The 16,341-nt window shown below is 49.2% G+C and overlaps 1 protein-coding gene across 1 annotated transcript in view; it reads left to right on the forward strand.

Moving 5' to 3' along the window:
* Positions 1-6,192: 6,192 nt before the first annotated feature.
* LOC118006813 (actin filament-associated protein 1-like 1) overlaps positions 6,193-16,341 on the forward strand; it is a 62,664-nt gene continuing 52,515 nt past the window's right edge. Inside the window, exon 1 of the mRNA XM_034999614.1 lies at positions 6,193-6,286. Within this exon, the coding sequence (XP_034855505.1) occupies positions 6,271-6,286 (16 nt within the window). The 5' untranslated portion in view covers positions 6,193-6,270. The remainder of the gene's footprint in view (positions 6,287-16,341) is intronic.

Consider the following 16,341-nt stretch of genomic DNA (forward strand, 5'->3'; position numbering starts at 1 on the left):
GAATTCCACACTATGGGAAGCATTGCTCTGTCTGACAGAAGTGGGAGGGGAGGAGATGTGCATTCCCCATTCAGGTGGGCCCTACTCCAATTAGCCTGGTACCCCTATAAGAAGAGGAGACTGGGACACACAGAGACACCAGGTGACAGAGGAAAGCCCATGTGAAGACGCAGCAGGAGGGTGGCCTCCGAGGACACCAACTCTGTTGGCACCTTGAGCTTGGACTTCCAGCCTCCAGGGCTGTGAGAAAATAAATTCCCATTGTTTAAGCCCCCATCCCCTCCCCCGCCCCCGTCCGTGGGATTTTGTTTGGACAGCCCTAGCACACTAATATACCATGTGAAATTAGCTTGCAAAATAGGAATGACAGCACTTACTTCACAGGGTGGTAGGGACGGAATGATATACTTCAGGCTCAGTACCTGGCTGCAGGGAAGGTGTCCTGTGTGCCTTTGACCATTCAGCATCTCCCGCATGCCTCGATCTGGTGGTTTACCCAGGCTACCAGTGCCGCCTCTGGCCAGTGCTGGAACTGCAGGAAAAGAGGAATGACTTTCTCCACGCGCCCCCACCCCCCACGCCTCCCAGGGACTCTCCACTTACAAAGATCAGCAGGCCTTCAGTGGCCGGAACTTCTTCCCCACAGGCTGGAAGGGACCACCTGAAGATGAAGACTAAGCACAGGAAGGCAGAGCCAAGAGATGGAGACAAAGCGGTGACTGCTCTGTTTGCCAGCCTCATTCCCTTCAGCTCCCCAGTCACCTCTGAGCGAATGAATTCCTTTTTTGGTTTAAGCTGGTTTGAGTTTTGATTCTGTCACTTGCCACCAAAGGAGCCATGACCAATATGCCTGCTCCTAGAGAAAATTAACCTTAACAGGGGAGTATCAAGTGAAGTCTCCTATGCCTTCTTGTGGATAAAGAATGTATTGTCTGTCTAACTCACAGACAGGGTCTTACCCACCTGGACCAGGAGAAATGGTCCTGCGCAATTTGTCCTTCTGACAAAATAGCAGCACTATTTAGCTTTTTTAAAATATACACACAAAATTCCACCCCTTGACAGACCCTGTGGGTAACAGTAGCTGGAAGCTCTGTCAGCCTCCTATTTAAGAATATGAGGTGTTCTTGCAGGGAAGGCAAAGAATCTGGCAGAATCTATCACATTTCCAACGGTTTGATTTACATAAACCCGCCTGCAGGGGGCAGCCTGGGTGTGTGGCTGCGATTTCAGTATCCCTTAACATTTCCACCAGCATCTGACCACCTCTGCAGAGGAAACCCATATTGATTGCGATAATAACTAACACTCTGACAATGCGTCAGGCACTGGATTGAGCACCTGACATATCTCATTTAATCCTCTAGGTACTTCTTTTACCCTCCTGTTACAGATAAGGACATTGAGCTCTCGATAAGTAATTCGTTTAAAGTTTCACAGCTATACATAGCAGAGCCTGAACCTGAACTCAGGGATGTCTCACCCCAAAGCCCATGAATTTGGCCACCATACAACAACTACCTCCCTGAAGAGAGCGCGAGCTCAATTTGTAGAACGCTTCCCCTGTGCCGGGCCAGGCACCCAAGCACGCTACATACACAGTCGCATTGAAGCCTCACAAGCCCCGTGTCAGGGGCTGTTGTGAGCCCCTGATTTTTAGATGATTTTTAGATGAGTCATCGAGGGCTCAGAGAAGTTGAAGATCATGCCTTTGATCTTGCTCTTCCCTCAGTGTGTCCCACAAGTGGCAGAGAATGAGTCATGGGGGCAGGAGTGTGGCTCGGGCGACGTCAAGTCTGGAGTCGTGGACACCACTCCTGGCCCTGCCTCTTAGCCCTGTGCGCTTTGGGCTGTAGTTTTCCTTACCTGACCAGTGGAGAGACCATCCCGGCTAACCTCTCCAGCTCCTCTCCGCTCTCAAGTTTTTGTGGTTCCAGGATTCAGAAATTCCCTTTGGACTGCTGCAGACTGGTCTCATCCTGCAGCACGGAGGTGAAGATGGGGCACAGTACGCAGCCTTTCAGAAGAGAGGTAGGTAGCCCCTGCAGCCTTTGGGCATAAAAACAAAAGCTCTTTTCCTCCAGACACAACCAGCGCACTGGGCTCCATTCACCACTGAAGCTGAGCCCGGTGGCCTGGGTACAGGTAGGAGCCCCGTGCCCTGGAACAGAAACCCGAAGGTTCAACCAAAGGAGGGGTTTTCAGCCATGAAACTCTTTCTCTTTCTCCCAGCAGCCACCACCCAGATCTCTATCTGCTTTCCGGGGCCTGAGGTGGACCAGCAGACGTGTGTCATTTCCCTGGGTAGGGGCCATAATGGCGACATTGTGCCGAGTGGAACAAGAGAAGTTTTCATCGGGCCACCAGCCCTGGGCAGACACTAAAGCAGGGGGCTCTGCAGCTCACTCTGCACAAAGGAGCTTAGGAGAGGGGCCCTGAGCTGGGGAGAAGCCCAGTGGGCTGGGCTGCCTGCCCCCAGCAGCATGCAGGAAGGCTGGGACGCAGAGACAGTGCTTGCAGAACACCTCGTTGCAATCTCATTTCTCCCTGCAAATAAGTGAGCAAGCAAACACTCCCAGAGGATAAACGGCTCCCTCCAGGACACATGCATTAGAAGAAGCCTCAGGAGCCCTTGAGCAATTACTCACGGACTCACTCCACAGTACTTATGTCCGCTCACCGGGTGCCAGGCACTGCACTAGGCTGTAGGAGCTAGTGCAGAGTAAGACACAGCACCCAGCCTCACACTGCTTGCAATCTGGGGGGCCAGGAAGAGGCAAGGAGAGAAGCAAGTAGGAAATTGAACATTGGCGACCCAACCAAAGAACTGAGATGCACAGAGCAACAGAGTCAGTTCAAGAACCCGGGTCTGAACGCCTGATCTGTGGGTTCTCTGACTCTTCCCAGGGTCCCCTGAGCTGCTTGTCTGCGCTGAGGAAGGGGGTCAGTGAAGAAGGCACCCCACACACCATAATAAGGAACTTGGACTCTACACTGAGGGCAGAGGGGAGCCATCACATATTTTTATGGGGAATCTGATTGGGGTCGTGGAATGTTCACTTTGGTGGCCATGGTGCAAACGGACCTAGAGGCAAAGTGACAAGGTAGAAGGCGAGAGGATGTTTCTTTCACTGGGACACAGAATCTTTAGCCTCCAAATTTTTCTTTCCCAGGGCTTCCCAGCTCCACCTGATAAGCTGAGAATGAGACTGGGGAGTATCATTTGTTTTCACAAGACTGGGAGCACGAGGGAGTTGAAAGCTTTCTTCCTGGTATTGTTCACCGGGATCAAATTTGATATCTTTTTACAGAGCTGGAGCTCTCCCCACAGAACTCTTTAGACAGCACCAGACAAACCTAGTACAGAGCCAAAAAAAAAAAAATCTTCTGTGAGGGTCGCACTCATGCAGAGACATGGCAAGGGAAGGAGGAAACAGGGCATCCACAACCTCCATCCCAGTCCTTCACCAGCGCTTACCACCCGACACCCCACATGGCACCAAACCAAACGGCTTTGCAGGCACGTCCTGCAGTCTCCCATCTCTGTGGCTCTGTTCCCACTGTTTGCTCTGCCTGCCATGTACTTTCCCCGTGGTGGGCTCCCCCAAATGTCACTGTACTGTCTCTATGATTGGCAAGAAATTCTTGCCTTGTCTTGATGAACTCTAAGAGCACTTTATCTCTCCTCTAGTACTTTTCACATAATAATTTGTAACTCATCTATTTTGAACACATTTGTCTCCTCTACTAGACTGTGGAGTCCTTGAGGACAGAGCCCATTCCTACTTCATGTTAGTTCTCCCTATAGGAACTTGCACAGAATGCAACACATATTCCTAAGGGAACTGATGAAACGTGGTGTTGTTTCTATGGTGACGATAGACCCCGTTAAAGAAAAGGACAGAAAAGATATATATATATAGTTATTCCTCCACCGAGAGCCCACAAACAGGGTTTCTCATTCAGTGATCCTGCCGGCAACCAAGCTGTAGTCAACTTAGTCAACAGTGCCACCGAGTGGGCATTATGAGTAATGATCTAAACCAGAACCGCTAGCCTCCACAGCCACATCTTTTTGTTAATGCTTAGCAGAACTGTGCACAGACTGTGTTCTCCCACTTATCCATTTTCCCCGGTCCACAGCTCAGTTAATCCCACTCCATAAATTATTCCACAGATCCATAGAAATTCTCCTTAGCCCTTTTGACTTTTCTGTTCCAATTCTCTGATGAACCTCCAAAGTCCTTAGAAGTTTCTGAAATCTCTTTTAAAAATCTACCAAAGCCTCCATCTGTCTTTACAATTGATATATTTTATATTATTTTATTCTCTCAAATGAAATATAATGTTTTTAAAAGTATTAATGGGCTGGCCTGGGAACTTAAGTGCCATTTACAGCCTTGTTTCCAAGTGTTTCAGAGTTCCAACAGTGAACTTGGGGAACTTAATCCACTTGTAAATTGTTGGCTGTCTGCTTTAGAATTTAAACTGACCTTTTCAAATTGGAAAAGTAGGCAGGAACAAAGAGGAACTTGGAAAATAATAATGGCTCACATTTTTATAGCTATTTATGGTTTATAAAGTGGGTTTGTACCATCATTTCATTTGCCCTCTCAGCAGCCCTATGAGGTCAATAAGAGGTCTCCCCAAGCACAGATGAGCAAGCAAGTCTTACGTACTTCGTAGAGCAAGACCTCACACACAAGTTTGCAGACTCAGATCCTATTGTTTTCTTCAGTACCCCACATTTCCTCTGAGTGTGACTGCATACACACTACAAACAACACACGCAATTTTTTGAAGACAGCATTAATTACAACTTGCCCGTAAAAGCAACGGAGAAAAAACTCCCAGTCCAGGAAGATGCAGGATTCTCTTTCCCAAGCTGTTCCCCGTCTCTCTGCCTTTGCACAAGGTGATCCCAATGCCAGGATGTTCTAAGTCAAAGGAGTTCCCTAGTCAAAACTGAAAACAGAGACTTGGCCCATCTTGGGGAGGAAGGGTGTCTAGGAGGACAACTGAGCTTGGACTTCATTGTATAAAAGGTCTTAAATTGGGGCGCCTGGGTGGCTCAGTCGTTAAGCGGCTGCCTTCGACTCAGCTCATGATCCCCGGGTCCTGGGATCCAGTCCCACATCGGGCTCCCTGCTCCGCAGGAAGCCTGCTTCTTCCTCTCCACTCCCCCTACTTGTGTTCCCTCTCTCGCTGTGTCTCTCTGTGTCAAATAAATAAATAAAATCTTAAAAAAAAAAAAAAGGTCTTAAATTTAGATATTTGCCATTGTCTGTAAATGAGTTGTACCTGTTTTCACAGAGACACACTAATAGGATGAAAGTTGACATTCTTCATACAACTTTAAACTTAAATCCCATTCCTGGGCCAGCCGCAGCCACAGCAGTATTTTTTCTACATGCTGCAATTATTTTGGAAAGAGCACCCTCACGTTGCACTATATTTTGTATGCTAAAAGTATTCACTTCCACTCTGTTGTACCCCCCCGTTTGATATTTCTTCATCTGTTAATACACAAAGAATCTCCAAAGTTGGAAGTATCCCAAGCACTGCCCACCTTTTAATCGTCTCTCTCTGTCCTTGTCTTCGATGATCTTCTTTTTGGAGATCTTTATTATTATTCCACTCTTCTCTCACACCATGATTGACGGTGCACGGGGATAGCGCCCTGTCCACTATCTGCTCTAGAAGGTGCTCGGGCAAGACCTGTCGAACGGAGGCCATAAACCCGGAGTCAGAAAATGAGTGGCAGCTGCAGGGAGAAGTTTTGATTCCACCTGGGGGCGGGGTGGGGGGGGAAACATGTTCTAACGGTCTGGGCGGTCTGCAGATGGAATGAGCTGGAAGGTGCGACACCAAGCCCCCCATCGCCAGCCGAGCGCCAGCAAAGCGGAAGACCGCGCGGGCCGGGCCGGGCCGGCGTGGGCCGCGCGGGCGCGGGAGCGAGGGCGCGTGAACCGGGCAGTGGCCCCCGGGCCGCAGCGGGCGGGGCGCGGGGGCGTGCGCGAGCGTGTGCGGGAGCCGGGACCGCGGCCGGCCGGCCGCCCAGGGGCCAGGCGTGCTCCGGCTCTATTCCGGGAGCGGCGTGGAGGGGCGGGCGCGCGCGGGCGGGGGCGCCGGGCGGGCATCCTGTCTGGGGGAGGGAACGCGCGCGCAGGGCGCTCCCGCGGGGCCGGGCCGGAGAGCGCAGCACCGGCCGCCGCCAGCCCCGCCGGAGCCGCTGCGCCCTGCTCCGCGCGCCCGGGGCCCGCCGGCGCCATGGACCGAGGCCGGGGTAAGAGGAGCCGCGGCGCCCGCGCTGGCGGCCGCGCGGGGCGGGGAGGGAGACCGGCGATCCAGGGGCTCGAGAGGAAGAGGAGGGTGGGGGGCCGAGGAGGGTCGGAGCGGGCGCGCGGTCGGGGGTGGGAGGCCCGGGGCAGGGCGGACAGGTGCGTCCCGCGGCTGGGGCAGCCCGGGTGTAGATGAGTCGCTCGCGTCCCGGGGCCGAGTGGCGTCCTGTGTGTAGGACCAGTTTCATACACTCAGAGTCAACTTCATGAAAGAATGCCCCACAGGATTCCTGAGGACAGCGAGCTCCTCCCACCCCATGCCCCTCTGGAAGGGGAAGATAGGGTTGGCAGGTACACTCCCAAACAGCGGGACGTGCGAAGCCCGCAGCGTGCGCCCCGCGAGACGCCGCGGGAGCCCCGAGTTTGCAGCTGCCTAGGGCAGTGAGAGATGGAGGGACAGGCGTGCGTGCCAGTGTGCGCGTGGGTGTCTGAGCCCGCCTCTGCCTCCGACAAGCTGTGTGACCTTCGTCCAGTCCCTCGCCCTCTCTGGACTAGTGACAAAGTTGGATTGATGGTCTCTGTGAGGCCCCTTCTTGCTCCCGCGCTTTTTCAGGAGTTGAGTGTGTTTGATAAAAGTTTCAGAGATTAGGGAGGGCATGTGTAAATTGACGTGAGAAAAGATAGCAGCACTTGAGGGGGGCCCTGCTTAAGAAAAGGCCTAGACACTTCAAAGGCATGTGTCTGCAAAGAAGTGGCCTGCTTGGACATGCAGGCAGTGTCCAAGGCTGGGAATCAGAACACCGGGGTCCCATCCACCCACCTCTACAGGCGGAGAGATCACAGTTGTGAATGCGCTTGGTAAACTGGCCAGTGGTGTGCCAGCATGAGAAGCATTATTATTCCTGTTGTTATTATTAATGGAAAATTCCTCTGCCTCCCTAATAAGCTCACACCTTTCCTCCATCTGCCTGTTAGCTGTGCTGAGGCCCCCAAGGTGGGGGGTGGGGGCAGGAAGAGTGACCAGGGGTGTGGAAGCAGTCAGGAGGGCACCAGGGTCAGGGATGAGTGCATGAACAGGTTTCAGGATAAGCTGGCTGGCACTCCCAGTACGGGACAGCCAGGCTTAAGGACCCCAGCTTCCAGGTCAAGTTGCTCGGGACAACTTCTCCGCCCACCTGGTCCCAGCACAAAATACCACACACACCTTCTCCTTTCAGGCTTGGAAGGGCAGGCAGGAAATAGACGGGGCTTCCGTTTGGCTCTTTGGAGACTGAGGCTGTGATTTGTAAAGCAGTTCTCACCTGTTAACTGACTGCTGGACAAGTTTACAAAGAGCACACACACTCGCCAGGGAGGAAAAACAGAGAGAAGAGGCACCTCTAATGTCCCTCAGTCCTCAGTTCCCACCTCCCATGTGGTACATCTAAAGCAAAGAGCACCCGCCCCTGAGATAAAGTTGTTAAATATCACCCTGTCTGGTCCCCAGTACAAAAATCCATATCTAGCCTACTCAGAATTGTGGGAGGACTGTGCCCTCCTTAGACCAAGGATGACAATAATTCAGTTAGCTTAAAATGCTTCATAACTGACACCTCACTTAAGAAGGTTGTCTCTAGATCACTCCTCCTAGGAAGCCGGACTTCCTGGGACTCTGCTAGTACTCAGAACATTCTAGAGCTCTCTCCCATCCTGCAGGCTTTCCCAGCCTACTTTCCTTCTCCTTCACAGCTCTTGTCTCAATGTGCTGTTACTCGAAGGGTTAGTTATCGCACTATATGCTTTGTGCTTACCTTCCCTGCCCAAATGGGAGCTTCTGGAAGGTAGGGAGTGGATCTGTGCGGTCACTCTGCTGGCACAATACCTGGCACACAGGTATTATGCCACACATAAGAGTGGTTCAATTTGTTAACTGGGTAATATGAAACACACTTGGTAGTGCATCCCAAGTTGATTAACTGTAGTGTTGATTTTTAAAAGAGAATATGCATCACAACAGTTCTTTGTGACTTGCAAGGGCCTTCTCCAAATGTGAGTAAAGTAGTCATGTGGCCAGGGCACACAAGACCAGACTATCTATCTAGATCCTAAGTTGTCTACCCTGATAAATCACTGCAAACATCTTAGGAAGAATTAAAGCAAAGCACGTGTGAATTAGAGTGTGAAACCTGTATGCATTTTCAGAATAAAACATGAGGCTTCACAGTGCATCCCAGCAGAACTTTTTTGTTGTGCTCCTGTCCCCAGGTGGATGTGTGCACTCACTTCTGTTGTCAGGGAAGGTTTAAGAAGCAGAGGTCTCATTTCAACCTCATGCCTACCACGTGGGGAGTGCGATTGTCATGCCCCAGATACTGGGGAGGAAACTACACTTCAGTGTTAATAACAATAGCAGCTGAAATCATCACAGGAGAGCAGGCTTGGCAGGTGTATTAGTCTGGGAGGGCTGCAATAACAAAATACCACAGACCCGGTGGCTTAAACAACAAATTTATTTTCTCAGTGTTTGGGAGGCTAGAAGTCCAAGATCAAGGTGCTGTCCAGGTTGGTTCCTGGCGTGGCCTTTCTTACAGGCTTGTAGACATCCACCTTCTTGCCGTGTCCTCACCTGACCTCTTTCTTCTCTGTGCACATGTGAAGAAAGAGAGAGCTCTCTGGTGTCTCTTCCTGTTCTTATAAGGACATGGGTCCTATCAGATTAGGGCCCACCCCTTATGACCCCATTTCACCTTCATTACCTCCCTAAAGGCCCTGTCTCCAAATACAGTCCCATTGGAAGGTTAGGGCTTCAACATATGAATTTCAGGGGGTTGCACTCCTGTCCAGAGCAGCAGGGTTGGGTCACTGACATGAACTTGCCCAGTCGTTTGCTGTGTAAGGGACGGAGCTAGGTTTGAACCAAAGCCCGGATCTTAAGCTGACTACTCTGCTTCCGCTGTGGCCGGTGACCTGCGCACGCCCTGGAGCAAGGCCTGGACGCCAGGCTGTCCCCCTCCAGCTCCAGGTGCCTCCTCCACACCTCAGCTGTGCTGCTCAGATCTTCAGCAGCGATGGCAGCGCCAAAGCTCAGCACCAAAGTCAACCGACTTGAGAATGAAACAAACCTGGGAATTAGGATTTCTCTCCTAACACGGTATGTGTCTTCCCATGAGGAAAGCAAGATTTATATGATGTCAGAACAGACAGAGAAACCACTTATAATGAAATCCCTTCCAGGGCGCCTGGGTGGCTCAGTCGTTAAGCGTCTGCCTTCGGCTCAAGTCATGATCCCAGGGTCCTGGGATCGAGCCCCGCATCGGGCTCCCTGCTTGGTGGGCAGCCTGCTTCTCCCTCTCCCGCTCCCCTCTCCTTGTTTTCCTGCTCTCACTATCTCTCTCTCTGTCGAATAAATAAATAAAATCTTTAAAAAAAATAATGAAAGCCCTTCCAGTAGGATTTCCTGATTCATGAATATCATACAAAAAGAATCATAGACTGATGGCCTCAGACACCACCTTCTACAGGACAAATTAACTAACTCTCTGTCTTTATATGAGGATAAAAAATATGGATACTGATAATGCCTATTTCTTGGTTGTTGTAAATATTAAGTGTATGGAAGATACTTCAAACAATGCCTAGCATGTGGGACCCACTCAATCAATACGATTGTAATTACAGTCTTTTTTCATCAGACTCCACATAATAAAATTGCTTTATAAAGCTTCACTTGGTCCTTCCACAAGCTGGTCTGACTCAGATGACAGATTTTTTAGTCCCTACTCTGTTTTAAGGACTGAGCTAGACAGCTTTGTGTACAACTCAAGGACAGGGTCTGTGTCAAAACTTCTCTGTATCCTGGAGCTCCTTTGTGGTACTTATCCGTTGAAAATCCATCTCTGACCTTCAATAATTGGACCACCGTCCAACTAACATCTCTGAGTGACTGATAAAATATTAATACATATGCCAATGTGTCCATTTTCTCTTATTTATCCTATTTATTAGTGCCTACTGACTGGCTGTGTCTTCATAATTTTGCCTCTGCAAACTTTCCAGTCTTCTCAAGCCATCCTCTCTTTGAAGCCTTTGGTCTAAATTTTTTCTGATTTTGTCATGTGCCTTCTTAATATCCGAGGTGATGTCTGATCTGCCTGCCTCATGTGAAGTCACTGATTTCCCCCGAGGTTCCTTTCCTTTCCACTTGACTGCTAGTTCTTCTTCAGTGAGTTGAATTCAACCCAAGATGGGAATTTCTTTCTCAGTCTGTACTCTTTGGGAGATCATATTGTCTGCTGGGCAACTTAAGAAATCATCTGAAACTGTGCTTTTAATTAAATGAGATTTTTATTGTTCAAGGGATGGTAGAAGAACCCATTCTAACTGTTGTGCGTCTGTTGGACCAGCTTTGAGACCCATGTCAGGAAAGCCACATTTCCTTACCCAGCTGGGCCAAGCAACCTGTAGCTGCTTCTAGAGTGAGCTCTCTACAGTGACTCACCACCCAACTTCCACCACCAAGGCCATGAATTCCCATTCGGGCATACCTCTTGCCTGGCATCCAAGTTCATTCTCTACTCCTATCCATTACTGGCCTTCTGAAAGGAACACTCAACCATATTCATCTTTTCCATCCACATATGTCTTATGCCATCATCTTTGTCAATCTGGAGACTCGGGAAAGCAGAAAAGGGTCAAAGAACGGATAAGTGTGGGCTTGAGGTGTTTTGTTTTTTTAAGTAGGCTCTGTGCCCAACATGGGGCTTGAACTCATGACCTTGGGATCAAGAATTGCATGCTCTACCGACTGAACCAACCAGATGCCCCAAGGGTTTGAGTTTGGGCTGGAACTTTCCAGCTGTATGATCTTGTATGAATTGGATAAATCAATTTCTCTGAACTTCAGTCTCATTTCATTTGCAGTGTCATGGGGAAAGGTAATACATGGATGCTGGCTCTTAGGAAACATTCAGGAGTGATAGCTATTATATTTATCAAATATAATTGCTTGGATTTCAGCCACTCTCTGTAATGGGTGTATGTGGTCATATGGGACCATGAGATTTGAACTTCCTCTCTTCCCTGTAGAGAGAAGTGTACTACTGTCACTGGGCACTGCTTCCAAATCCTTATCCCACTCAGCCTCCATGGTGTTTGCCTTCCCCATTGTAGTCAAGGTTTTTTCTGCCTCTCCCTCAAATATCAGTTTCAAACCCCCCTTCTCACATGGGTGAGCACCCTGCCAAGTAAGTTCCTCCCTCCCTAACCTCTGCCAGAAGCCTATCATTACTCAATTCTGATCTTTGCTTGGGAAAAACAAGCCTGTGTTTGGATACCATCAGCTTCTCATACTTTTCTTACCCTTCTAAAAAAAACATGCAACTGAACAAGAAAGTAAAGTCCCTGCTCGCGGGCATGCGCATGTGCACGTGTGTGCACGCACATACTCTCTACCCCTAAGCATTTTCCTCCTTCCTCTCCTGGCCAGACTTCTCAAGTACACAGTCAGCACATCAACCTCCAGCTCCGTCCCCCCAAACCCCTTGCGCTGCCTGCATTCTCCCTTCCAATCACACCTTCTGCAGAAAGCCCACTCTTCTGAGTCACAAATGGTTCCATGCTGTCTCATCTTTCACCTCCTATGAGTCCCATCTCCTGGACTTCTCTTTTGCGCTGTTGACCCGCTATTGACTCCTCTAATATATTCTGCTACTTAGTGGAGATGAGGAAAGCATGGATTTTGGAATCAAATAACTCTCCGTTAAATAACCACTGCTCCATCCCTCCCAGAAGTCTTTCCTGCCTCTCCTCCTGTCCCCCAATTCCACTGTTATCAGTGCTCACAGCCTCTGGGCTTCTCCCGCCATCAGGCAAGTTACCCAACTAAGCCTTGTCCCCTCAGTCTGCAAAGCAGGAAGAATGACACCCGGAACTGGACTGTGGTAATATTTGCCCAGCACCCAGAGCCAGGCCCGTGGCAGGTGCTCACGAATGGTTATTCTCCATCTTCCCTTCTGGTTCACTCACTTTTTCTTCTTTAAGGACTCTTGCCCCTCTTTCCCCACCCTCTCAGCCCTCTCTCTATACTCACTCCTGTAGAGAGCCATGCCCACATGAGGGTGACGCTCAGTGTCCATCTTCAGCCATGAGTTGGGTCCGTTCCTGCATTATTTACCTCCTGCCTGTGGTGTATTTTCATCCGGAGGTCAACTCAACCTCCGAGTGACCCAATTTTGAACTCCTCTTATTCACCACCAAATCAGATCCCCCTTCCTGTTTCTCTTTTTCTGTTAACAACACAACCACGTGAGGAGCAATTGGAGGAAATGGGGCTGTTTGTGAACAAGACCGAATTTGAAAGGGGGACACGGTATCAGTCCTGTAGAAGAGATAATAGAACGACTGTCCAGAGGCTGTACAAGAGATCAAACAGAGGCTGATTTGGGCTTGATCTAGGAGAAGCACACAAATGAAAAGAATTATCCACTACAAGGAGGCTGAATGGCCACAGATCAGGGAACCACAGAATGCCTCCTATGGGGACCACAGTAACATATAGGCTAAGAACAACTGTCACGTAATATTCAAGTGGCTTCTATAGGCATGGCCCTTTTGCGAACCATATAGAGCGGGACTTCTACCTGAAGTATCCATCTTTTATTTAAATGTACACTTTGTCATAACTTTTATGGGTCTTATAAATTACACTTAAGGATGGAATTTGGGAAGAGGACCTGATGCCATTAAAGACGGTCATTTAAACTATAGATCTGGGGGCGCCTGGGTGGCTCAGTGGTTAAGTGTCTGCTTTCTCTCAGATCATGATATTGAGCCCCACATCGGGCTCCCTGCTCAGCAGGAAGCCTGCTTCTCCTTCTCCCACTCCCCCTGCTTGTGTTCCCTCTCTCACTAGGTCTCTCTCTGTCAAATAAATAAATAAAATCTTTAAAAAATTTTGTTAAAAATAAACTATAGATCTGATCATGCTTAAACCCTTCAGTGGATTCTCAGTGTTCTTAAGATATAAACTATAATCCCCGTGGCGGCCCTCAAGGCCCTGCCCTGTCTGTCACCAGCGTACTTTGGGCCTCTGTCCATCTCTTGCTGTGGGGTCTCCACACACTTGTCTTTGTACCTCCACCTGCTTAATCCTGCTCATCCTTTGCAGTCCGCTCAAACCTTTCTTCCTCAAGGCCATCTTTCCCAATCTCCCAAGCTCCGGCTCCCTTCTGCAGGGGCCCCTGCACCCTACACTTCTTCCTCCTTGGCTGCTATTTTCATAATTATAATCAGTCGTGGGATTGAATTGGCTGTGAACGTGAGCTCTGTGGGGGCAGGGCCCTTCTTGCCTCTGTCCACAGCTCTTTCCCTAGCACCTAGTCATGCTTGGCAAGAAAGACGTCTGTTGAGATGAGTAAATGAACGAAAAAATACAAAATTCATAGAGTAGAAGCTGGATATGGCCACTTTCAACTCCAGGATTCTCCATTTCAATGAGTCTCACTTTAGGGATACAGAAACGTAGACTTCATCATTAGTCGTTGCTTCCTTTGCTTTCATCCTTCATCCAATAAGACCTTAAATCCTGTTGACTATGATTGAAAAATGTCTCTTGGATGGCTTCTTCTTCTCCACCCTATGGGAGCTTCCTGTTTCTGCTCTCACCTTCTCCACCTGCCCTGAGGACCACTCTCGATTTGTCTGTTTGACTCCAGCTGGGCTCAGGATCGTCTCCTGTGGAGCCTACTGAAAATATGCCCCCAGAGATCTGATCAGTGGGTCTGGAGTGGGGTTTGGGTATGTGTGCCTTTTGCACAGCTCCCAGCTGAGTCTAATGTGCTCACTGTTGTAAGCAGTGACCTGCTTTTATCATGCCCCTTGACCCTGCCCAAACACATGCCAGGATTCCCTGTTGCTGTCTCCAGCACTGACTTTTATACTTTTCAGTCGAGTGGGACTCTAGGGTCTGGATCTTTTACCCAAAGTAGTCTTCTGAAATGTCTCATTTTATCTTTAAAAAAGCCAAGCCATTTTTTTCTATTGTAGTCTATAATATATCTGAACACATTCTCCCCCTGCCCCGTCCAGCCCAACAAGAAAAATCTTTGCCCAGTGGACCTCTAGAGATGCCAGTGTTCATCTTGGGGCTTCTCCTTCCCTACCCCGTCCTGCCCTCTGCTGTGAGCTCCCAGGGTGTGTGAACTCTAGCCTGAGAAGACCGATCTCCCAGAAATGTCCCAGCACACAGTGCTAGAGTGGACATGGGTCTGGCCATGGAAGCAGGATCCCACAGCCTAGCCCTGGCTCAGCCACTCGCTCTGCAACATGAGAACATACATTTTTATAACACATCTACCTTTTAGAAACATTTCCACATTTACCGGTTGTGTCCATTGGAGCATAATGTTGGGATGGTGAGCACTGTGAAGGCTTCATTCAGAGCCCGCGCAGCCTCTGGTAATTATACCTGCTCTCACTCCACAGTCTTACACTCGGGGGTTGCTATGGGCAAGAAGGAACCTGCATCATAGGGATATTCAGACAGAGGATTGACCACTAAAATCCTTTCTCTCTGAACCCTTCCAGCCTGAGTTTCTCTTCTGTGGTTTCTCTCAACTCTGGCAAAAGCCCTGTGAAGTGGACAGCTGAGACATCTCCCCACTGGACGGATGCAAAAACTTGAGTCTCAGAGGGATGTCTCTGCTGTTCCCTCTCCCGGAAAGAGACCAGCTCAGCATCACCCCGCTGTGTAAACATCCCTGCCACATCCCCCTTCTACCTCCTTTCTGACTTGGGGTGACCACCACCCTCCTCAGTCTTGGCCTTTAGAAGATTTTATTGCACTAACTGAAATACCCCTTCTATGTATCTGTGAGTCCCGTGGTCTGAGACAGTCTTGTCTTCTCATGCCCAGTGTCTCACACATAGCAGATGTTCAATAAGAAGAGCCCACTGAGTGCTCGCCGGGAGTCAGGGAGTCTACATCTGTACACGGGGTCCTCTAATGCTCGCACGACCATGAGCTGGATGCATTTTGGCCTTCCTGTACGTAAAATATGCCATTTGTTTCATTGGGGGAAAATTCCATCCAAAACTGCTGCCTACAGCTATGAGTTAATAGTGTCTGTCTGTACCATGTGTAGCTAGGGCATGTATGTGAATTATAAAAATATGACTATCATTTTGTATTAAAAGTTTATGACAGGGGCAGCTGGGTGGCTCATTCGGTTAAGCGTCTGCCTTCGGCTTAGATCATGATCTCAGGGTCTTGGGATCGAGCCCCGCGTTGGGCTCCCTGCTCAACAGGGAGCCTGCTTCTCTCTCTCGTCTTCTGCTGCTCCCCCTGCTTGTGACTCTCTCTGTCAAATAAATAAATAAAATCTTAAAAAAAAAAAAAGTTTATGGCAAAATCTAGTTCTGCAGTAGGCCATTGAGTATGTTCCCTGTGAAGGAATGTGGCTCATGTCAGTGTGTGAATGCCTAGCCAATTTTAGATATATTTGTGATACTTATCTTTTTTGAGCACTGCATCTCACCTCCCAAGGGAATTCACTAAGACTGTTTATTGTGACTTTGCCCTCTGTTGGATTTTAAAGTTAGTTCCTGTAATTTACTTTCACTAGATAACTAAGAGTTTGTTGTACATATTTTTAAAGTATCCCCATTTTACAGATGAAGAAACTGAGGCTTAGAAAGGTCCATCTCTTTACGCAGCCCTGCCCACCTCCAAACCTCAGTTTTTCACTGAATGCTGGAGGGTCATCCCCAAGTCAGTTATACGAAGGACTTGCTTGATAAGCTACAAGGATGTACTAGGTCCAGATTTCAAGGTGGGGACAGAGAGGGTGTGGGGAAGCAGGGGAGGGAAAGGGGACACCCTCCGTCAGTGAGTGATATGGCCAGGCAGCTGGCATGAAGTTTTCTGTCTTACCCTTTCCACTCCTCCTGCCGTAGCCCTCACAGTTCTGGTGTTTCAGATTCAAGAAGCACTCATCCTCCCAGAACTAAGAAAGAGGACCCAGGCAGGGCTTGTCCTCCATCTAAAATTCCATCTGGGGAATCCCAGCGTCTCCCCAAGTGAGGG

This window comes from Mirounga leonina, unplaced genomic scaffold (assembly GCF_011800145.1).
Source record: "Mirounga leonina isolate KUSES-001 unplaced genomic scaffold, KU_Mleo_1.0 Mir_99, whole genome shotgun sequence".
Lineage (NCBI taxonomy): Eukaryota > Metazoa > Chordata > Mammalia > Carnivora > Phocidae > Mirounga > Mirounga leonina.